The sequence below is a fragment of the Lissotriton vulgaris genome, chromosome 1_1 (genome assembly GCF_964263255.1).
Source record: "Lissotriton vulgaris chromosome 1_1, aLisVul1.2, whole genome shotgun sequence".
Lineage (NCBI taxonomy): Eukaryota > Metazoa > Chordata > Amphibia > Caudata > Salamandridae > Lissotriton > Lissotriton vulgaris.
The window spans coordinates 1,879,015,667-1,879,040,618 of record NC_141685.1 but is presented as its reverse complement, the minus strand read 5'-3'; the positions used below and the strand labels follow the sequence as shown (position 1 = coordinate 1,879,040,618).

Here is a 24,952-nt window from a genome sequence, read left to right as displayed (position 1 = left end):
ACAGCCAGCCTTTCTCCCCGCCCAGTTCAGTCCCAGGAGTGTGTCGCGCCCATAGACCTTACGTGAGGAACTGCCGGAGGTTAATTGGCCAGGGGTGGTGGCACTTGTCGCGGGCCCGGCGCGGACAGGCGCAGACGGGCTAGCCTTTGGCGCGCCGCCGGCGCGGTCGCGCCAGCCCTGTTTTTGAAGTGCTAGAAGGAGAAAGCCTAGAGCGCTCACCTTGGCCCACTCAAGATGGCGGCCGTCCAGGTGAGAGCTGGTTCGAGAGTCCCCCCTCCTGAGCCTCTGCTGTAAGTACAACACAGCCCGTGACTTCCTGCTTCAATAGTGTAATAGTCGGTAAATTACATGCCCTAAAAAAACACCTTTCCCAAAAAATTTTAAAATGTCTAAAATATTCTGCCTACGAATTCCAAGGTGCCCAGAAACATTACTTGTTGAAAAACCGCGGTAAAACAATGGGGATGAGCAGCGTTAGTCCTACTCCCGGCTCACGCCTCAGGAGCTATCAGGTATGAATAGATAGCCTAGAAGAGATGAGTTATTGTTAGATTGCAGGCATATGGTTTCGAATAAGGCAAAGTTGGGATTTATGCAAGATGGTGTAGGGAGTTTTCAGAAATTCAATTAGCAATAAGGTAGACAGGCTTGAAACTTTGAGTAGGCTATACCAGTGAGAGCAGGCACATGGAGGATGGCGGTAATAGGAGGGGTGGGGGTAGTGGTCATTCAAAGGAAATAGGGGAAACCGTTAAGTTTTAAATTAATAGCAGTTTTAGCATGTGGTGAGAAGAGGCTTTTGGAATCATATGCAATCTGAGTAGGTGAAACTGTAGAAAAACTGTAGAAAGAAAAATATTGTGTCTCTGGCTAGAATGGTGAGTGCACATAATTAATAATTAGCCATTAATATACTTCTTCATTCGCTCTGATTGATTCTTGATGCGGTTTCATGGAGTGGCTTTTTCTCTAGCACTATTTTGCTGTGTACTTATTTCATGTGATATTTTTGTCATGATGCGTCCATAGTGTATTATTTCATATGAACACACAAGCATACGTGGTAAAGAAATGTAGTAGCTATGTTTATATATTTTTAATAGAATGATGCAAAGGTTGCAAAGAATGCGATAGAAAATACAAATGTTAGTGCAATTTATAGAATACCTGTGATACAATAAGGTCACATGTGCTTTATTGAAAAATATTGTCTTCGAGGTATTGACTGTTGAAAACATTGTGTAACCCTGATGCAAAGGTACGTTGCCGATGTAAAAACTGTTTTTCTATGGTAACGGCCCTTTGTTGACTGGTGAGTTTTCATGCTTTCTTTTGGAGCAGTATCTTCATCTGCATCTAGACACACTGGGCTAGTTACCACTGCCACTCAGCAATCAAAACAATTCTACGACAGTCACCCATGCAAGCACCACGTTCTAGTGATAAGCACAGTAACTCATCATTGTCACAGTGTACGGCAAAACACAGCCTAATGCCACTTATCTTATAGACACACAGTGTGCTACCAACAACTCCAATATAGTCCAGCTCAAACTCTCTGTCCAGCATCCCTCAAATGTAAGGTATGTGTCAGGTAATTAGATGCCATAGATGATGGAGAAAATGTAGGGCCTTATTAAGAGTTTGGTGGTGCGGGAGCTCCCGCACCGCCAAACCCATGTAGGAACTGCCCACCAGGTCATGAGTTTTATCCTGTCTTGCAAGCTGTTCTTTGGCATTCCCAGGACTGCCGCTGACCATGCAGTTCAGGTACTAGGGTGCATGCACACAGGGGACACATGTTGTGCCCTGTGTGTATCCACATGGCTTGAGGAATAAGGGAGTCCTGTAGGGCCTCCTTTGTTTCCTTACCTACACACTTTTCAAGGCTGTCGCACTGCCATGAAAGTGTGGCGGTGAGGAAACTCATAATATGCTTGGCGATGCTACAGTGGCCCCGCCAAGCATTTTGCAGCCTCAACACTGCTGCGCCGCTGCAATTTTTTTGTGATTTTTGTGTAAAATTCTTTTCACATATTAAAACCCTGCTTCCTGTAGTTGTTATGACATCAGATTGTTGCTTTAAGGCGTTTTGTATGAAGCTTAATTCTAGATACTCAGTTTTGACCTGTGTACCTCTTTAAAATCAAACCTGCATGGCTGTACCCATTATCTTTTGTTATTTATGCTAAATTAACTTGATACTCAACAAGGAACAGATGCCTCCTGTACCATAGATTCTACCAACTGTTTTCAACTACAGAATACTTTCTTTATCTGCAGGAGAAATGTCTTCACTTATTTCATTTTAAACATTTGATTAATCAGTGCCAACTCTGTATAAACCCCAGAACTCACAATGTCATAGTTTTACTTGTCATTTTTTCATTATTTTCAAAGTTGACAAAGTGATACAGTCCAAATTATGGATTTTCTTTGCACACAACACAACACGATGTATAAATTGAATCTATATACAATGTTACCAAAACAAAGCATATAAAACATTAACTTCTGTCATCTCATTTGTGATCTATTGTGCAGTCCTACTGCAGTCGTGTGGTATGGGGTCTCTGGAAAAGTTAAAACCTCTATACAAGCTGATTTAAAGGTCCAGGGTGAAGAAGTCAGGGAAGATAGTACGAAGTCTATGGTGTTAGAAAGTCGAATCTGCGTTGCACTACTTGCAGCATACATCCTGTGTCTGCATGTGTGCTTCTATGCGCTTTGTCAGTTGGCCAACATGTATGTTGTCTGCCTGTGCATCTACATATATAACAGCATACCGTCATTGCAACAAAGAAAACTTTCACCTGAAACAACCTAGACTTATTGGTTTGGTGATGGCTATTTTTTGTTGTTTTGAAAGGGCCTACCAGTTCCATGGATGCTGCTACCAGCACCCACAGTCATCTTATTGTGTGTGTCCCACTCAAAATACTTAACTGACAACCTGGATTGTTAAAATAATAAAGCTAATAAAGCATGGTGAACAACATTCCAAGATAGTTACCTGTGCGTATGCATGTGCACCCACAAGGAGCCATCTTTGAATGAGTTTGGTAAAGCTATACCTATAATCATTCCAAAATGGGTGTCAATAGATGCCAATGCAACCGGGCCATATAGTACTGTTCTTTCAATGCTTTATATTTCTTTAGCACTACAACATGTCCAAAGCACTTTCAGGGTGTCAAACACCTTGGAACAATGCGCAGTGCTAAAACATTTCAAAAACATTGAAAAATGGCTCAGTCTGCAGGTGCACGCGTCGGCAGCTAGTGTTGATTGAATGGTTTGCGTTCTATATTGTTCGCTAATGACTGGCAGCACTGGCACACAAGTATTTGCAAAGCAAATCCTGGACCGCTTGGCTTTGCAATGCTTGTTCTTTATGAAGGTTTCCCCTAACATGGCTGTCTCTCTCTGCTCTCTCTTCAGTGCCCTCACCACACAGACTGCTCTCTACTCTATCACTGACTGTCTTGCCAGAACAGAATGCACGTTCCGTCGCATAGTGCGTATGAGGGAACCCCCATTCCTTGGCAAAATATCTCAATCTGAGCCCAGTTTCTGAGTCTCCATACTTGCCTCCGTACTCCTAGAGCTGGCTGCTCCAAAGTCGGTCCTGTAGGGACAGATTCATGCCAGATTTTAAGATAACTACATTTATCTAAATAGGGATATGCAAAAAATCTGGCATGGATCCTGCCCTCCAATACAGACTTTGGAGAACCCTGTCCTAGAGCATAAACAGACTTGTCACTCTTCTGAAATAACTCATTAGGTCCATAGACTGACACCGTCAACTCTCTAGCAAGACCAAATTGTCAGCACAAGACAAAACAGGGGCAACACAGATTGCATACAGTCGCAGTGCATTGAGCCGGCTCCCTTCAGCCATTGCTTGTATCTGTGAGCCCCAACAGCCATTGGCTCAATGGGCTGTCCATTGCATTTTGGGTCTACCATGGGCATTTTGTGGAGGTTTGCAGTATGCCATTTCAGTTTCCGTTTGTGGCTTGTACTATCAACTTCTCTCACACCAGCTTTTTTTTTGCAACCAGGAAGCTTAAGTAGAATTGCTTTAAGTATAACAAAGAAACCTTTGAAGTGATGACATGCTTCTGCACCTCATGAGCAAAGCATAGAGAGCAATATTGAAAAGAAAAAGCACACCAATCATATTCTTGGAAGGTGATCAGGAAATATCAATGGATGAAAAGATATCTGCCATGAGCTGATTCAGGGGGTCTTAGGTGTTCATTTTCCTCCTTTTCCCAGCCCTGCCAGCACACTCCATGGTGTTCTTTTCCTCTGGCACACCACCCGGGGCTTTCCTCTGGCTCACCGCCTTGGACTTTCACACTGCTGGTTGTCTGATGTTTCAAAGGGAATATCGGAGGCAGCTTGGATGCTGACTAGAAACTAAGTGGGACCTGGCAATGGTTGCTTTGATGCTAACTAGTAAAATAAGCGTTTAATACTCAATTAGCAGCATCTCCTACTCTTCTCCAGGAGGTCACTCCTGGTTTTCTTGGTGTTGCCTGCTGGCTGCTCAGTTTACACTCTGTGTTCCTCAGTGATTTTGCTGCCTTTAGCAGCAGGTGAGTACGGGCTCAATGCTGCACAGTGAAGTTCCCTTTTTATTACTCTTCAAATTCGTATGAGCTTCTTTACCATGCTGTGTACGGAAGCATAATCGGTTGTCTCAGTAGTAGTGGGCGCCACGACGCATATTGGGACTTAGGAGGCGGCATCGCTGACTGAGCTAGTCTGAATGACCCACCCTGCTTCCCATCTCCACCAGCACCACGGACAGCACCTTCCTTAAGCTGTTCGAATGCGAGTTTCTGGAGATGTGGCAGTGTTTTGATACGGGCAGTGATTGACTGGGCAGCAAATAGGAGTTACCATCTTTGAATCCCTTAAATGCAGAAGTAGCAGAGAGACTTTTTTATCACCAATTTGATTTCCTCTGTTTACATAAAAATATGCTGTGTTGTCCGAGCCATACAATAATATTGACATCTGGTAAGTGCTTGATGTTGTCGTGTTCCTTGTACAAAGCATTCATTTCAGCATTCTAAAACAGTCTGAATGTGGAATGTTTCGATTTTAGCAAAGTAGTTTTAAAGCCGAGAAGTCTGGTTTATGCCTGAAAATGAAGGAATTTCAATCAGCTAAATGTAGTTGATTTATTATTTGAATTCCGTCTTCCTGATTAATATTTACGGTGGAATTACTTAGAGTTATCATTTTCAACAAATATTTATGCGTTCTTTGTCAGTCCCCAATGGTATATGCTCTTTACTCGATGTGTTTTACGCTTGCATGGTACTTTTTCGGGAGTTGAACATTCGCTCAGTAACCTTACGCTGTTCTACGAGTTCAATCTTTATTCTAAAGACATAAAAAATGAATTGTAAGGTTATGCATGTTATACACGTACCGTAGTCTCAACAAGACATATTTTGATCATGTAGTGCATGGATTGTGTTACAGACTCTTCAGTAAGACCTCACCTTAGTTTCTTTCACATGTTTCTGCAGTGCTACCTGCACTGAATAGGGGTCTTTATTACCACGTGGTCTAATCACTAATGGGTTATGTGCGGTGCTTTAGCTAGGCCGCCCAGTTTTGGTTATAAAAACACATGATGTGGGTATGTCTATTCTTACTTTCCACTTCTCTTCATCTGTGCTTTTTCTGTTTCATTAGTAGTTCGTGTTATAAGTAGCACTAACAGTCAACGCTATCATTCAATCCTTCTGGCGGTAGTATGTCTAGATTGTATCCAAAACGTCTCTCAATGTGATGCAATCCTTTAACTGTCACCTCTGTAATGTTTGATAGTTTCAATTACTTTGGCGCGGTATTTGATTAATGTTATGCACTGCATGAAAAAAGTGAAATGCCACGGGTGACTTCATGTCACATATTGAGATGTTGCATTTCCCTATTGACCTAACAAGAGTTCCTATCGAGTCTCTAAATCTCAGCAATAATGAGAGAGAGAGAGAGAGAGAGAGAGAGAGAGAGAGAGAGAGAGAGAGAGAGAGAGAGAGAGAGAGAGAGAGAGAGGTGTTCCCACCCTTCGTCAGGACGCATTAGAAGTACACATGCGCACTAAAACATGCATAAATGAGCTTGTGTTCATGGGCACTGCTTCTCGAATTGCGTTTGCTGCCTCTTTAGTAGATGTTCCACTCGAGCGGCGTCCTTCTCACCATGAACTGTTGCAACCACACACGCTGGGAAAATATCGCCCAGTGCCCTCTAGGCACTCAAAAACCATGCTGTGCACAAGAAAAACTCAGCCACTCAGCTGTTGGCGGAATTTGACTGGAAGTCCATGTTACAGGCATGAGGCGGAGTGGCCAAAACTCTGCCAACTCTGTGGGCAGAGCAGAATTTATTGTCCATCCCTAGTGAATATGAGGGGTAATCAAGGTATCCCTTAGTGGTGACATCGAACCACAAATCCACTAACTAGCCTCACACCGAGTCGTATGTTGAAGGCACTTCAGTGTATAATTATTTGGAACTCATCACCAGGAATGAGGAAATATTAAACGCCCATTATGATATTTAGATCAATGTGCATTGTGCAACTTCCACAAGAGTAAACAAAGTTAATCGTTCACTTCTATGCTGTCATCATGATGTGATTGTGGTTAATCTTTCATCATTCTCAGCATAAACAATCAGGAAACCCACAGAAAAAGATTGTGTGATGTGAACATGGTTCTTATCCTCTGCATCAAGAATGGAATTTCCCCATTCAGAAAGTGGTTGAAACTGAGGTGATTGCACTTGGGACATAAGCTTGCAAGAAAAGTCACTAGATGAGCGTAGACTTAAAGCCCCTAAGGACACTAAAATTCATCTTATTCGTTGCTTAGGTGCAGATGCATTGACTCCAAATTGCCTGTAAATAAACATTGGCCAATTTTAATGCAAAGCTCTGAGCTGTGTGATTGGCTTAGAACTGTTTCCAATAATGAATATGGAGCAGTGACCTGTGGCGAGGGGACCACGAAATCTACTCAGGGGGCCGGCGACTACTTAGAAAATAAACTATCATTGACACGTTAATGAAGTGCATGTATATAAAGAAGCCAAATGTAAAATTGAAGATTTCAAAACGTTCTGTAAATGTTAAGAAATTTCAAATTTGAGGCTAAAATGTAATTTCAGATTGATTTGTGGGACCAGTGCCAGTCCCCTATACGGAGTATGGAATGGTGATAGGGGGCTCAACTGAATTTAAAAAAGCGCCAACTTTCCCATAAAAAATTATAATTCAGATTTTGTTTTTATATTTGGCTGTGAATTAATTAAAGTATTCAGTAATTTGTGTATTTATTTGATACATGCGTGTTTCTGTCTGTTAGCTTACTTCTGTGTGGTTCAAATCATCGAAACTGCTCACTTAGTCTTGAGCTGCAGATTCCATTTGACTCAATGGAGGTCCCCGGCTTCCAGTAAATTGGGGGGGCCACCGAAGTCAAAAGGTTAAGAACCAATGATCTAGAGAGGTTCTATTATTCCAGAGTAAAGAGTATTTATACTTGTACACAGACGAGTAACTCACAGTTGCTGAGGAAGCTTTAAGTTTAATTTATTTCAAATCATGGTTGACATTATTGTTTTTGTTAACATGACCGGGTCAAATATTAGGGTGGGATGAAAATGAACTGGACTTGCATGCGGACTTCCATTGATGCAGACTGTGATGAAAGGAGAAACGGTATGATGTGGAACGACTGCCATCTCGTGGTTGCTTTTCAGTTTTGAAAAATATCAAAAGGATTTGAGCCGAACGAAATGTGTTGTTTCTAAGGACGGCAATGCTCTAATGTAGACGCTGAAAATATGTTTTCTTGTATTATATATTAATTATGTTTTACCATGTGAACAATAAAATATTTAGAGTTAAACAAGAAAATAATTAGATATTCTTATATTAATGTTTTTAATCAGTAATTGTAGCAAAAAAAAGTTAGGAAGAGCGGAAAACACTTCTAAATGCGTGTTAGGCTATTCTTTAGTTACAATATAAGGTACGCTAAATGTATGGCCGGTAATAGGGAAAACGATGTCTCTTCTATCCAGAATTGTCTTGTAAAAGTGATTAAACATCGCTTAAATACAAGTATTAGCAAAAAAACATATTTGTATTGTAATTCCGTGTCTTGAACATTTCGCGAGGTTTTGTTGCCCAGTGCCCAACCTTACAAAGGGCCCCGGGTGACTCTCTCTCACATCTGTTTCTCCGTCTCAAGTCAAACTTAAACGTGTTTATCAATGTAGTTTGACACCGGGGGCTTCAATGTGCAGAAAAGGAGTAACAACATGCAAAGTTGTCCTCAACAGGAGCCCCTAAAGTATGTATTTCTCAGGACTCCCAAAATCTTTTTCATGACCCTGGGTATTACAGGCCTGATTACGGACATGGACAAAAAATAATATTAAATAAAGGAAGCTTCTGAGGCACACTTTTCGTCTGCAGGTTCTCATGGCTGTCACAGCATGCCTTCAGTTACACTACGCTGCAGCCTCACCACACGCTAATGAAAGTGTTAGGGCTCCGAATGTGAAGTCGGCTCAAGTTACTTGCCTATCTACCTAATGCTCATTGCATTATGGAATACACAAAAACAGAGCAAGTTCCTGCACAGTCCCTGCCCTGTGAGTTGAAACAGATTTAGGAGCAACTACTGTGCTGATACACCTTTATTTTATGAAGAGTGCTATAAAAGTACAAGCATTGACAAAGCTTAAACATCTGGCATCGGCTGCCAGAATTTTGGCTTTGTCTGTGCTTGTTTTCCATAGTCTCGTCATGGTTTTTGAAAAACATTATTGCTGGGGGAAGCTGTTAGGCTCAAGTCAATCTAAAAAGAACACAATAGTTTTTGTTCGCCTCTAAAGGCACACACTAACATAGTAGTCCTTGGCACTGCAGGAAACTACTTTGTGTGTTGATGCGCGCTTGAAACAGAAGAATGCCATCACTCGCAGCGAAGCTTGTCAATAGCTGAAGTGGACTCACCCAGTGCCCCATGCTGTGTGCAGTACTGGGTGGAAGAAACATTTGAATGACACAATAAAAGATCAGAGGATGACGAGTGCCGACTGAAAGTCCTTATAAGTAACTATATATTTTGCACATTTTAGCAAAAGGTCTTTAAACCTAAAAACGCACATGGCTAGACTCCATGGTTACCTTCCATAAGGAAATATATAAATGGCGAAAGGTGAATGGTGGCAAGTAGCTTTTTTAATGCATATACAAATTGTTCAGACTCGCCAACAGTCTGGAAAGGAGCAGTAGAGGATTATAAAAGTGAACGCACCACTGCTGGGGCTCGAGCTAATATTACTAGATTGAACACTACTCAATATGTGTCAATATTTTAAAAATATGACAACACATCCCTATCACCTGTCCTTCACAGAGGGTTTAAAAGGTTTTGATTTGGCATCCTTTCTATGGTGGGGTAAAAAGGTGCTCAGGAAAGAAGTTTTTGCATATGCATTGGTCGAGTGACTAAAACCATTTTTCACAACTTTTTGATACCACAAGCTAAATGTCTGTCAACAACAATGGTTGACTGTCATATTTATTCAATCAGAGGTCGACAAAATGCATTTTGTCTTTCTATGAAAAACAAATACTGTTTCCTGAGCCTGCAATGTTGTGAAATTAGTAGAAAACTCAAATTCTCCCAAAATCTGTTAAGAAGAGAATTTCCTCTGCATAACTTTTTATTGCTGTGGGTACCCCAGTGTGGATTTTAGTGTTATAAGTTACAATAATGAAATAATTAATAGATTTACAAGTTTTACATGTAGGTAATAATGTTTACGATTAACTGTAATTAATGATGAATTGTTGAGAATGTAGATGATGACAAACAGATTTTAGCGCCTAGAAGGTACATATGCTATCACAGGGAGCGAACCAATCTGATTAAGAGTCTGGGAATCCTGTGATGAAACTAACACCTCTAACTGCATGGAAAACATGTTACCTGGCACTAATTGGGAAAATATTCATCCCAGGTAGGGCGATAAACCAATAAATCATTCTGCATATAGAGTCTCATAAACAACGCAATGTATTGTTTGCAAGACCTGTGATTCACCAAATCACAGTGATTGTGCATACTGCTTTTCTGCTATCTACAAAACTTATTTTGCCATTCAGTAAAGCTTTTATGCATCTCAAAATGGGTTTACCAGCTCCTTCTGAATTACAATTAGGAATGGGTGTATGAGGGGTGTGTCAACTGTTTATTGCAATGAGATGTATCAGTAGTTTGTGGTTGCATCTGCTTTGATAAAGCAGTGATAAGTTGTCGACTCCTCAGAGGAGGTGGTAACGCATTCACAATGGAGAAGCTGCCCCTTGTGGACATGTTCCTGTTTTGGAATCGCTTCAGATTAGCTCAGGAGGAGCAGGCAGAGGTCCAGAGAACTATTCACGGTCCACTCAAAATGTTCCAATATGGGAAACATGTTTTTTAAAAAGAAGGGCCAATTCCTTCGAGGAACATGAGTACTTAAAAAAAGTTTCCTTATTGGCAATTCAAACACAGCAATAAGGGCCCGCTCTTCCTTCAAGGACACCCTCCCTGTGTTCGGAGCCTATAACATGGAGTAACAAATACAAAGACTGGCTTAATTCACATTCATTAGGAGTGTTGTTCTGCTGTCCCCCGAGATTGGTGATTTTGTGACATGACCTATTAGTAGATTGGTTGAATTGTTCTATCAGGGACAGGTCGCACATACTCACTGCACAATTTATGTCAGCTATTTGCAACCTGTCTCTTTGTACATCCGGAACTCGATATCTTGTACTGCTTCTCTTTCAACATACATCTGCAGCTGCTGTCAGAATATGAAGCATTTGTATCTTCATTTACTATCAGGATAGCTTTACCTAAGTATTTGCTTCTACTGTCAGAAGATCAGGATGGTTCTGTCTGCATCAGCTGAAAGAATAATTGCATGTCCTTACAGAAAAACAGAGGATGATGGGGGGCCTTAGGGGAGAGTATTTTTATAGACCTGCTTGTACCTTGTCCCCCAACTAGACAATTAAACACACGAAAGATACCAAGGGTCTGAATCAACTGAGTTACTGATTGGAACCTGTGTAGTGTCCCACAGACAAGACAATACCAAGAGGTTATTGAGGAAATAGACACAGGAGAGAGGAAGGTAAGAAGTAGGGTTCAGAATAAAGAACAAGAAGATATACCCATCAGCCCACTCAATAGTGGAACTTCGTCATCTGGGATTTCACGTTGGAAACTGGTGTCCAATATGCTTCTCCTCAAGAAGAACCTGAGGTTGGCTGCTCTTGGACCCAATGGTTGAACCCTCAACCAAAGAAGATGACAGTATAGAGGCTGAAGGGGCAAGTTGCAGTGCTCAAAAATTGTGAAAAAAGAAAGAAGAAAAGGAAAATAATCCAGGTGATTAAAAATACCTATCTTGATGTCATGAAGAAACTTTATTAGGTTTGTCCATCAAGGTGGTATGATTAAAAGCAGAGTGACAATAGCATGCAAGGAATTGCTATTCACCATGAATGATATCTGGTCAACATGTTTCAGCCCTTATGGGCTTTCGTCAGGACCTATGATGCACTACTGCAACACTTACCACGTGCTGTGATTAATAATTTATAGACATTGTTCAATTCTATGTCTGAATTGGTGTACCTTCTCCTGTGAATATAGTGAAAAACACAAAGAAAATCACAAAGAAATGATTGAGTTGTCCTAGACATCTATCATATATTTATACAATGGTTTTCATTAATTGGTTTTCACATTGTGTTTTTGTTTTCAACTCACCCAAATGTTAGGGAGGAAGCGCCTCACCTGGCACTCGCTCAGGATAAAGGAGGCCACGCACTACAAATTAAAATATTTGGTTAGTTCATCTTATGATTCGGACTGGAAAATCCAAAACCTTCCTATGTGACACAACTCTGCAGCGTGAATAGCTACGGGTTGGATGACACCTTGAAATAAGTGACAGAACGCTATGTTGTTGTTGTGGTATTACAATTCCAAAGAAGGTTGGGCTTTTGCTCATCCTAGGTTGACCATTTTAGAAAGTGGCGTAATGAACTCTATTCTTGCAGAAGGTGGTTTAAGCAAAAAAAGAGTGTTTTGTATTTATAATTGAAACAGGAAATAACCATATCTAAAAGGATTTTCTAGAAATGCAGGCAATTTTTTAGCTGGCAGAGTGGCTCATTCTAATCATCACAACTGCAAAAAGAATTGCAGATGCTATTCTAGTAGAAATACAAGTTCTAGAAGGGCAAATTAAAACTACACTGTCAACTAAAAAGTTTGAGAAACAGCAAGAAGACTCCAACAAGGCAAACAAAGAGTATAAAGATCCGATTTTCTTTGCTAAAATAGAGAAATTCAAGAAGGATCGAGCGAAATTCTCGCATGAAAAAGTGTATCCGTATACAAGTGATAATTATACCCCTGCTGATTCCAACAAACAAAAATACACATATGGGTCCACCTATACCACATCTTCTGATTCCGAGTCTTCTGACTCAGACAACAGCGGTACTAATCAGTGGAGAGGAAAAGGTCGCAATAGTCGACCAAATCGGAGATTTAATGGGCACGGTAATATGTACCAACCTGGACCATGGTGGCCTCCTGCCCCATGGGGATATCCCCAATTTCCTCCACCTATGTCCCATTATCCAATGCAGCCTCAATACTTTGACAGCCAGGCTTTTTTAGGACAGGGCCGGGGCTGGAATCGAGGGAGACGGAGAGGCCAAGGTCAAGGTCAAGTACACTGGTCAGACAATCAAGAACCACCAATGACCCGCAGCAAGCGAGGACAATGAATTCCAGACCACAGTTGAATGAAGACCTTGTAGTTAATCTTAGCACTCGAGCTTTGACCTCCAGCGAACAGGAGGAACTGAACAAAGGGCTCGGCTTCGTTCCCACTAACAGTAGAGACTCTTTTCAACTACGAGGGGGAATAGAAAGATTTTTCAGAACAGTAAGGCTACACTTCTTTTTCAAAGATAAAGATCATGATATACCAATCACAGATACGAACAAAGGGCTTAAGGTTAAGTCCACTTTCATGCCTCTGCTTCAACAGGTGCCATCCAAAGTGGATGCCTTCGAGGCAGCAGTGCTACATGAGATCAAATCCCTTGATTTCTGCAGACAAGGTGATTATCAGAATCTTTCCAGAACTGAGAGGAATGCACTCGAAACCCTGTCAAGAGACACGAATATTGTGATAAAACCAGCTGACAAGGGGGGTGCTATAGTCATCCAAGATACCACCTCTTATCGGACTGAATGCCTGAGACAACTAGGGAATACCCATTTCTACACACCCCTAGATGAAAATCCAACTGCGAGACTCACAAATGAAATTAAACACCTAGTAGAAGAAGCCAGTACGGAGGGTTGGATCACGTCACAAGAGGCCACCTTCCTGATCACTACATATCCAATTACCCCGTACTTCTACACATTGCCCAAGATTCATAAACCAACCAGACCATCTCCAGGTCGTCCAATAATCTCGGGCATAGGGTCTCTCTTAGAACCCTTATCATCATTTGTAGACGTTTTTCTTAGTCCTCTTGTAAAAACTATGCCATCATACCTCCAAGGCACTAAAGATATCTTACGTGTACTACCTGAGGTTCAGTTTGATACCGATTCTGACATACTGGCAAGCCTGGATGTGGAATCGTTATATACATGTATACCTCAATTGGACACCCTACAAACAGTACAAGAGCTTCTAGAGACTTTTTCTCTTGATGGTATTACACCGATTCATTTCATAATGGAACTAGCAAGAATTGCGATGACAGAAATTTTTTTTGCCTTTGAGGATTCCCTGTACCTACAGATATCAGGGACATCTATGGGTAGTAAATTTGCGCCTAGTCTGGCGAATCTTTATGTCCACCACTTTGAAACCCAACATGTCCTGAATCACAACAATCCACATCATCACCAATTGGTGATGTGGAAAAGGTACATTGATGATATTCTGGTGGTCTGGCGTGGAGATGAACAATCCTTACTGTCTTTCCAAATATGGTTGAACAGTCAAAATCCTTATCTAAGGTTTACTCTAGACTACAGTAAAACCAAACTTCCATTTCTGGACCTATTGATCTTCCCACAAGGAGGTCATTTAGCAAGCTCTCTATATCGTAAACCCATGGCACGCAACTCTTTGCTGAGATTTGATAGTCACCACCCTCGTTCCCTTCGAGAGAACCTCCCATTTGGTCAGTTCCTCAGGGTTCGTAGGAATTGCTCTGAAAGAACAGATTTTCAATCCCAGGCAAAAGATCTATCACAGAAATTGAAAACAAGTCTGTATCCTGGTTCTTTGGTCACCAAGTCCCTCAAACGAGCTGCAAACAACCATCCTGAGGCACTCTTAGAACCTCCAGTTGAGAAACCGCCTCTAAACAGACTGGCACGTGTCACCACTTTCAATACCTCATCTTCCAAGATTCAGAAAATCATAAGACAGAAATGGCGGATTCTGAACAGTTCTGGCGACAGTATTCCCTTGCCACTGTTCTCATGCAAGAGAAGTACAAACTTAAGAGACAAACTGGTAATACCAGACCTCGACACACCATGGAAGAACCCACATCTACTTTGTGGAATCTCCCTCCAGTTCAAGGACACCACCCGTGTGGGAACTGCTCGGTGTGCCCCCAGACTAAAAAGACCCTATCAGTAGACATTGGCACAACTCTACCTTGGTTGCTCAAACGCCACACCAACTGTAATAGTGAGAAAGTTATTTATTTGATCACCTGCCCATGCAGTTTGAGATACATAGGGATGACAACAAGAAAAATCAAACTACGCATACAGGAGCACAAGAGCACAATCAGGCGCAACAAGCAAGCGACTCGGCTCACGTCTCACTTTCTCACCAAAAAACACCATGCAGATGATTTAGAGTGGCTAGTTTTGGAACAACCCTACATACCCCAACATGTTACGGATGTCTCACAGTTTCTACTGAGGAAAGAACAAAAATGGGTGTATAGATTAAAAAGCGGCACGGAAGGGTTGAATGATGACATCCCATGGATGCAGTTATAAGCCCTGAATATCTCTGTGCGCAACAGCCCTCTGCCGCCTGTACTGACTTGAACGTAACATAAGTTTCGCTCTACTCTTTGTTGACAAATCTTTGGGAGTATGATCTGCAATTGTCAACGTATCTCTGAGGTGTAAAGGGTAAGTTCCTTGTTACACGGCAACCCATACAAGCCTAAACAGATAATCACTTCCCTGTTCTTCATAATACACATGGGTTTATTCAGTATGATATAACAGCTCCAGATCTAAATTGATAGTATATTAAAAAAAAAATTCCACGCTTATATTGAAATCTACAATATGGTGGTTTATATGGACACCACTCAAACCATAGACAGGCACATGTCCGCTAGCGAATACCATCACAGGAAGCTGCATACCACCTCATCCACCAGTTCTGGCACAGAGCAGCAGGGAGCCCACTTTGCCTTTAGATTTTCTATAACTGTCACAACATAGCCACATCAGCTGACTAAAAGCTAAAGACACCATGTAATAACATTAACATTGTAGGATTTCGGGACATGTTTTCCGGCCTCAAACTGCATGGTCGGCCACCCTGTCATAAGCGCAGCATAGCTTTGCTGGGCTTTTTTTAATGTGAAAATAGGGTGTGCTCGCACTCACATTATAAATATCTCTTCACATATTTTGACTATATTTTACAGAGATACGGTATCTAATACTCTTTCCTCCTTTTTTAACACGTAGTACAAATGTTAGCGTGTTTTCAACAGATATTTGCGCAAATCAAACAGACGCCGGTTGCATTTCCGGCTCCTCCCCCTTACTCCATCTGGCAAGCCAATCACAGATGTAGGCCTTATTAAACACCTGCCTTCATAGCGGTCCGCTAGCACCTGTCGAGTAGACGCATGCGCACATCTGCTGTTTCCTCTATCGATTTGTGCCAACAGAACAGACACTTGTTGTACTTCTGTTTCCGCTCGAAACGGACCAATCACCAGTGCAGGCCATATCTAAAACATGCTCCCGTAGCGGTCCGCAAGCCGACACATGCGCAGAGCCTCGTCATTCTCCTTTCTCCTTTGTGTGTATGTATCCGGTTGTTAATCGGAGCCAAAGGCGTCACGATGGATTACGTTTGACCTATAGCGAGACAATTATCTACTTCAGTATGAGCCTATCATTGAGCCGCATTAAGACAGCTCCCTCTCCGGTCCGTTTGAAATGTACAAATTCTCTAACATCGCACAGCCACACCACCTCCCCCTCGGCTCAGCTTCAAAACCGAGGCAACGACGGAGAGGTAAGTGTGTTCTGTGATGCGATGGATACCTGGTTCTTACTATATTCAACTGTAGACAGGGAGTTAGTCTCTTTTCCCTTGTTTACAGAATAAAGAATACTTATACTCTCTGATATACTTCTTACTGTTTTTGCAATACTAACCTTTTGCACACTAAGTAAGGTTAACATTAGGACTCTGCCAGCTAGAAAATTATCTGCATTTCTAGAAAATCCTTTTAGATATGGTTATTTCCTGTTTCAATTATAAATACAAAACACTCTTTTTTTGCTTAAACCATCTTCTGCAAGAATAGAGTTCATTACACCACTTTCTAAAATGGTCAACCTAGGATGAGCAAAAGCCCAACCTTCTTTGGAATTGTAATACCACAACAACAACATAGCGTTCTGTCACTTATTTCAAGGTGTCATCCAACCCGTAGCTATTCGCGCTGCAGAGTTGTGTCACATAGGAAGGTTTTGGATTTTCCAGTCCGAATCATAAGATGAACTAACCAAATATTTTAATTTGTAGTGCGTGGCCTCCTTTATCCTGAGCGAGTGCCAGGTGAGGTGAGGCGCTTCCTCCCTAACATTTGGGTGAGTTGAAAACAAAAACACAATGTGAAAACCAATTAATGAAAACCATTGTATAAATATATGATAGATGTCTAGGACAACTCAATCATTTCTTTGTGATTTTTTTGTGTTTTTCACTATATTCACAGGAGAAGGTACACAATTCAATTCAATTTTATTTTATTATGTTTTGGCTCTCAACGAGGGCCACATAAAATACATACTACAAATTCAAAAACAAGTACAAATAAAAGCATAATATTCAATAAACACATTTAAATCAAATACCATCCATTGACAGAAATACAACAAAAAGCCAGGTCAGACCACTCCAATAACATATTAATAAATAGCTAAAAAACCTTAAAAAAAAATTAAAAATGTGGAAGCAGAACATTTCATTCGGAGGCCAATATAAGGATTGAACAAAGATATTCACATTAGAAATACCTAAACGGAGGCATATAGGTTTTAACCATTTGAGGCGCAATGTACGGAGTGCAGGGCAAATCAGCAAGACATGCATACGGTCCTGTATACTCCGATTACAGAGATTACACATTTGAGACGATCCATACCATTTGGATAAAAGTACATTTAAAGGTAATAAGTCATAGCGTAAAAGGAACCATAATCTTCGAATGCCATGGGGCAAATTCCATATAGCATAGGGTTGGGCCCTCTTAATGACATATGAATTAAGGAGAAAATCACAACCCCCTTTTCCTTGTATTGTATTCTTATCTGTCAGAAAGCATAGTTCCCACGAAGCCTGTTTTAACAGGAATTTTAGTTGAGTTGGTGAGTGCAGGAACAAAACACTTTCATCTAACTTTAAAAGAGTCACGGCTCTTCTAAAGTTCCTTACAAGTTGCGAAAACTCCAATTCAGACATAGAATTGAACAATGTCTATAAATTATTAATCACAGCACGTGGTAAGTGTTGCAGTAGTGCATCATAGGTCCTGACGAAAGCCCATAAGGGCTGAAACATGTTGACCAGATATCATTCATGGTGAATAGCAATTCCTTGCATGCTATTGTCACTCTGCTTTTAATCATACCACCTTGATGGACAAACCTAATAAAGTTTCTTCATGACGTCAAGATAGGTATTTTTAATCACCTGGATTATTTTCCTTTTCTTCTTTCTTTTTTCACAATTTTTGAGCACTGCAACTTGCCCCTTCAGCCTCTATACTGTCATCTTCTTTGGTTGAGGGTTCAACCATTGGGTCCAAGAGCAGCCAGCCTCAGGTTCTTCTTGAGGAGAAGCATACTGGACACCAGTTTCCAACGTGAAAACCCAGATGACGAAGTTCCACTATTGAGTGGGCTGATGGGTCTATCTTCTTGTTCTTTATTCTGAACCCTACTTCTTACCTTCCTCTCTCCTGTGTCTATTTCCTCAATAACCTCTTGGTATTGTCTTTTCTGTGGGACACTACACAGGTTCCAATCAGTAACTCAGTTGATTCAGACCCTTGGTATCTTTCGTGTGTTTAATTGCATGTCCTGTCAGAAGACCAAGATCTTTGTATCTGCCTCTACTGTCAGGATATCAGGCCCTTTCCATATGCATCTATTGTCCGAAAAAACAAGACGTTTGTATGTGCAGCTATCAGAAGATCAAGTTGTTTGTGTTTGCGTCTACTGTCAGAAGATTACGACCTATTTACGTGCAAGTTTTGTGAGAATATCAATACCTTTGCTTCTGATTTGTTCTCTAGTTTGCTGCTTCTGATTGGCATGAAAAAATTGAATACACTGTTTTATTGCATTGGCTGTTACATGGACAGTTAACATATGTATTACATTTCACCATCTTGCTGCTTGCTTTTTTCTGTAGAGACTGGCAGAATAACCAGGCAAGAGTGTTGAACTTGGAGCAGCAGTCTTCACATGGTTCGGACGATGAGGTGGATCTTGTACATGAACTTCAAAGTATGTGTTTCAGCAAATCGGAGCCCGATATCAGAAAGGTGAAGATATAAAAAAAAATGTTAATCCTTTTCCCTATTATTGAAGAAGATCTTTGGCCAGTTTATGTGTACATTTGTGGTGCAACAAATGAAAAAGCATAATTTATGAACTAGAGAGGTCAAAGAAAAGGATATAACTTGTGGAATATATTGTAAGAGATATATATTATAGACTTGTAGCCCATTGCCAAGGGATATACTGATTGTTAAAGCCAAGCCATGGACGAGGGCCTTTAATGAGGGACACATTTCTTTAACCAAAGGCAGAAAAGCTATACGGCTGTTAGGACATTCCTCCCACTGAATGTAGAATGTTATGGATTAAAAAGGGAGAAACTGAAAGACAACCATTGGACTGTTGGAGCAGAAGACCTATACCAGCCATTATAAGCCCAAAGCCACTTTTTAGACTTCAATGGATCTCCCAACACTCCAGTGTTTTAATGCACTTTAAGTGCATTGTAAATTGTAATTTTCACAGAAATGTATAAATATATACCGAAGCTGTAAAATATACATTGTTGTAAATATGTACTTGCAGTTTTCTCTTGTCATTTGGAGCCCATATATATGCATCAGAATTTTAGGGAAATGAGCAAGAATTTCACTCAGTGAGTAACTTTTAATGCAGCAGTAAACAGGTTTAAGCTGTCTGAAATTTGTCAGGGTCTTTCTTGTTCTCACTCTTCGTGAGTAGGCAACTTGCTTTTTTTAGGTCAAGAGGCAACTTTAGCTGCCTTAGACTCATTTAATAAAAACTCATACATAAAAATGCACACATATATACATACATAAAGGGGTTAGGAGGCATTCATTTCTAACCATTTGTCTATTTGATTGTCAATCCCATTTTGCTTCTGCATAGCCCATTAGCCAGGGGACCATTTTAAACTCTGTTCAGTCAAAACAATTCTATATTGTAACAGATGTAAAGTCAAATGCTATACCTTGGCTCACAAAAAAATAAAACAGTAATTCATGAACAAGCCTCTAGTTCAAAGACCTGAGCATTATCCCAATGTGTTTCTGGTGTCCAGTGGCATTGATGATCCATACATTATTTTAGTGTTAATATCTCAATCATCTACAGATCTGAAAATATTGGGTTTAGGTTTCCATGTTCTAAAGATGCAACCCTGTTAGTAGAAATCGAGCATATTATTGATGCAATTGGCTCGAATTGCAGCCATGAGGTCTTATCTGATGCTATGTTGGATTATTCAAAGAGGAAGATGCTACATTAGAAGTCAAGCTTCTCACTTTCAAGGAGACTTTAGTTCTCGATTTATACATTCTCTATTTATACATTCTCTATTTATAGATCTAACGGATTGACCAGCAAGTCCCTAACACCAATATTATTGTATAGGTGCCATGGATTCATTACTCTAACTTTCTCCCCAGCACATTATGTTATGATAGGCCAGCACAAGTAATTTCATGTCTTTTACAGGCAACGTTCCGTGACTGAAAAGCAACCAAATAGTTAATGCCAACATTATTTGAGTTGTTGAAATTAGATTATAGACTATGTGGTCGTAGACTAGGTTAGATCGTAAGAAACCAGGCTCATAAACTATGAAGGAGAGGGACCACATTATTTTTGTGAGCTGTGGTTGAGCTCCCATAAGACCAAAACTATCAGATTCTTCATAAGTAAACAGGTTCCTGTTGCGGGGTAACTAGCTTGCAATTTTGTACAAGCAGTGTGGGCTTTCTTGAATGCGGAACATGGAAAATCAACACCAACTCAATATAACAGGTAAGACATAAGCAAGTTAACATTCCCATATTAGTATAGTTTGGCACAAAATGCAATGATCACAGTGCCACAAAAATAAAGTTAATCTGACAAAGAGAACATGTGGTCTTAGAAAATAAACACGGATGCCTTTTTGAAGGAAAATTTATCTATGGAAGCAAAATTAAGAAAATTTGCTAGTTGTGGTTTTCATACACAGTCACTGGGAGTAACAGTACACATTTACTGGACGCCAAGATAAAGTCATTCTCCATGTAGAATGTGTTTGAATTGAAATAGGCTTTGGAAAATTCTGTCCTATATACACAGTAACTCATTCATAGCAGTGAATATTTTTTTAAAGCAGCTAATAAAAAGTTCAAAACTATAGGACTTGCCCTATACCTTCTTCACTGGTGTTCCAAAAGTCTGTACAGTTTCATGGTTGTCTTCTTGGCCATTGGCCTAGGAATACAAGCAGTGAAAGGTCTGTCACAACTTTCACTTTGTGTGGGAGCAGATAGGATAATAATGTTTACACTCAAACGAATTATAATTCAATACCTTCTTTAATTCTAAAGTTGGGTTTATGTCGTATTTCTGAAAATGCTAAGTTCAGAAGTTGGCATTTTTTTATCCTAACCATTTGTGCCTTCTGCCAGCATCCGCAGTCACATGACTGTGCATGGCTCTGCTATTGGAGTTTTCCTCCCAGATAGTGCCAAAAAATGGGATTAGGTGTGGACATGATGGGCCCTCCTGCTAATATGATTGGGGGGAGGCCCTCCTGCTAATATGATTGTGGGCGGGGCTGTACCCAGACCAGCTTACATTTTAAAAAGGCTTTGCCGCCTGCACACACAAAGGAACTTGACACTAGTCTTTTGTCACCTCAGACGTCTTGGAGCATTGACATTGGAATGGTAGAACCAGATGTGGGAGTAATAGTGAGTCCCTTCACATCAAATGCTGTCACTAGGTAAAAATATAACTCCTGCACAACTCATCAGATCCCATCTGGACTTGTGGAAGAATCAGAAGGGGGACGGCTCTGCTGCCCTGATGCCAAAAGGACTGCACTGATGCCGAAGGGACTGCCCTGCTGCCTCAGGAAGGAAGGCTAGACATTTTACTGTCAACCCAGGACCAGCAGAGTGACTCCAAAGGCTTTTTGGCTGGCCTCCTTTGTGAGCTGGAGAGACCTGTCCTTCGTCTTCCCAGCTGATCAGATCCAACTGGTCCTACTTGTGCCATGCTACTGGCCTATGATGGAGCGAGTCCTGGATCATTGGCTGACACCAGAGTGTACTCCTGCTTGTCCAAATAAGGGTTCCCTCAAAGCCACCATAACTCAACGTGGGACTTAAAATCACAGTGCCTCGAAATTCCAGATCATAGGCCTCATGGGAACCAGCGCAACTGGATGCAGGACCTTGCATTGTAGCACTTCACCAGCCCTGATCATCGGCCTCACCAGAACCGACACAGCACAATGCAACTTGATCCAGGACTTCAGATTGCAACACATCATAGCTCCTGATCGACAGCCCCATCGGAACCAATACAGCAAGCAAACTCCACAGAGCACAATGAAGGACCTTTGCAGCTCAACCCAAGCACTACATGTATACTTTCCGGCGGGCCAAACTCTGTCCTACCCCCAGTCCACACTCCATCATGGTCTGCCTGATCTTGTGTTAATTTTTTCCCAGTCAGCGCAACTAGATACCCCCAGTTGACAATTTGTGCTTTTTGGCACTACTTTTACTCCGGGCTTTTAAACTGCATAGATCCAGTTCTACTGACTGGATTTTATTCATGTTGGTGTTGGTGTAGTTTAATTTATTAAAATGTATTCTATTATTTTTTTGTTGGTTTGGGATTTGTTTGTGTTATGTTTTCACTTTGTTACTGTTTGGATGCAGCTAATTAAACCTAACTGCTTTGTTCCAATCTACCCGAGGATTACGCACAGATTAATGTAGTGATTTTTGTGGTTCTACCTGACAAGGATTGTTTTATTATTTGAGTGGGGCTTCCACCTCTCTCAACTACTAACCCAGTTTCTTACAGTATGATTCACTTCTGTATGGTCAGTGTAAGAAAATGGTTTACGAGTCAAGGGAGGGAATAAACCCTACTCATAAATAATTGAAGACCAAAATGACAAACAACCAATCAATGGAACCAGAGCTATGCATTTGTAATGATTTAAGTGACAATACCGACAAAAAGCACAAAAACGTCAACTGTTATTTGTTCGTGCTAGACCGGGACAAAGCCACACGTTCAGGCCGACCACAATGAAGCGCAGGAGGCTAAAGGGAACCAGTTAGACCAGCTGAACAAAGTACCTGAAATCCTGTTTGCATAGTGATGCAGAGGCCTGCATTGTAAATGTGGCGATCAGCAGAGGTATTGCAAGGTTTTGGAGATGCGTTGTGCAGCAGTTCAAATGCGGAGTCTTGAGATTCATCATCCTGCGTCTGTTCTGCTTGAACTACAGATGGTCTGGAAGAGCACATTCAGGCCCACTTCCAAGGATCCAGGACTGGGGTGGCACAACTTGGGAGGGCAGGACTTACAGTTGGCTGAGTCCAGGTGCTGTGTTCAAGGTTATTGCAGCCTGTTCAGTCCTCGAGGAGGACCGCCAACTATCCCTTGGACACACTGTGGTGGTCCTGCCTGAGCTCAAGATGCAGGCCTGGTCCTCAATCAGACAGGAGGGCAGCACAATACAGCAGCAGCACAGCACTCCTCCCTCTCAGTGTTCCATAGGTCCAGATGTGTACTTAAGAGTTGGGTCGGTGGTTCCATTATTTATACCTGATACCCAGTTTGAAGTAGGAGCAGGTTTTGGGGGTTTCCACTCCCGGAGTTGTCAGGCATCCCCTTCCTCCCCGCCCTGGCCCCAGCTTGTCTGGGGGACACAAACAACTAGTGACATTCTTTGTGAGTGGGTTTAGACATGCCCTTTGTGATATGCAAGTGTGGTAGGTGACAGCTCTGCCCCCTCGTTAAGTCAGAGTGGCACATCTCAACACCTGTCTTCCCTTTGTCTCGCTGTCTGGGAGCAACACACAAGGACTAACCTCCAGCTACACCTAGTCATGTGACCCAGGTACAGGGGGTAGGCACCAAATTGTTAGTACAAGCCAAAGCCGGCTTTCACAAAGTGCCATTTTCAGAATTGTGACTTACAAATTGGCTTTTCAATTAAACAGGGCTTTAAATTACTATTCCTTAGTTATCACTTATTAAATGTAATAAGGAAACCCAATGTTATCTTACGGGAATGGTCGGCCTTGTAATTAAAAACTAGTTTTTATAATTACGTATTTCCCTACCAGGACAAGCAAAACTTAAAAGTACATGTTGAACTTTTAAAATACACTGCACTCTGAGCCTACCCTAGTGGTGACTTACATGTATTAAAATGGAAAGTTTAGGTCAGGCAAAATGTTTAATTCTTAACACATTGAGGACTGGAGGTCACCTCCCCCACCCACATAGCAGGTCATACTCTCGACCCTATCTTCACCTCCAGCAATCACGTCTCCTTCAGCCACACTACGGCTCTCCTCTGGACTGACCACAGCTGCGTTCACTTTACCTACAACAAGCCGAAACCCATCAACCACCCCAACCGACTCTGCAAAGAAACTGGAGCAAAATCACCAGCGACCAGATCTCCTCATCGCTCCTTCTAAACACCCCAGACCACTCTTCTAACCCAGACCAAGCCGCCACCAACTTCACCCTATGGTTATCCAACAGCGCCGACATCCTAGCACCACTGAAAAAACGTCAAAGCAAACCTGGCAGCAAGAAGGCCTCATGGTTCAACGATGATCTTAAGAAGTCCAAGAAACTCTGCCGCTCCCTTGAAAAGGCCTGGAAAAAAGACCCAACCACCATCACCAAGGACGCCTTCAAAAACGCCACCCGCATACACCACCAACTAATCCGAAAGGCCAAGAAAACAGCGTTCAAGGATCGACTAGACTACAACGCCCACAACAGCAAGGAACTTTTCAACATCGTCAAAGAATTCACCAATCCCTCGGCCAACTCCAACGACATCACCCCCTCTCAAGCCCTCTGCGACTCCCTAGCCTCATTCTTCCACAACAAAATTGCAGACATCCACAACAGCTTCGACAACCAACCCGGCGACCAACCCACCCAACCATATGCTGAACTTTCACCCCCCTTGAACACCCTTAACG

The 24,952-nt window shown here is 41.6% G+C and overlaps 1 protein-coding gene across 2 annotated transcripts in view; it reads left to right on the top strand.

The window, feature by feature from the left end:
• Positions 1–24,952, top strand: part of CTTNBP2 (cortactin binding protein 2) — a 670,231-nt gene that overhangs the window by 607,247 nt on the left and 38,032 nt on the right. For both annotated transcript variants that reach the window (XM_086919417.1, XM_086919418.1), the window contains one exon: positions 18,850–18,982. In XM_086919417.1, the coding sequence (XP_086775543.1) occupies positions 18,850–18,982 (133 nt within the window). The remainder of the gene's footprint in view (positions 1–18,849; positions 18,983–24,952) is intronic.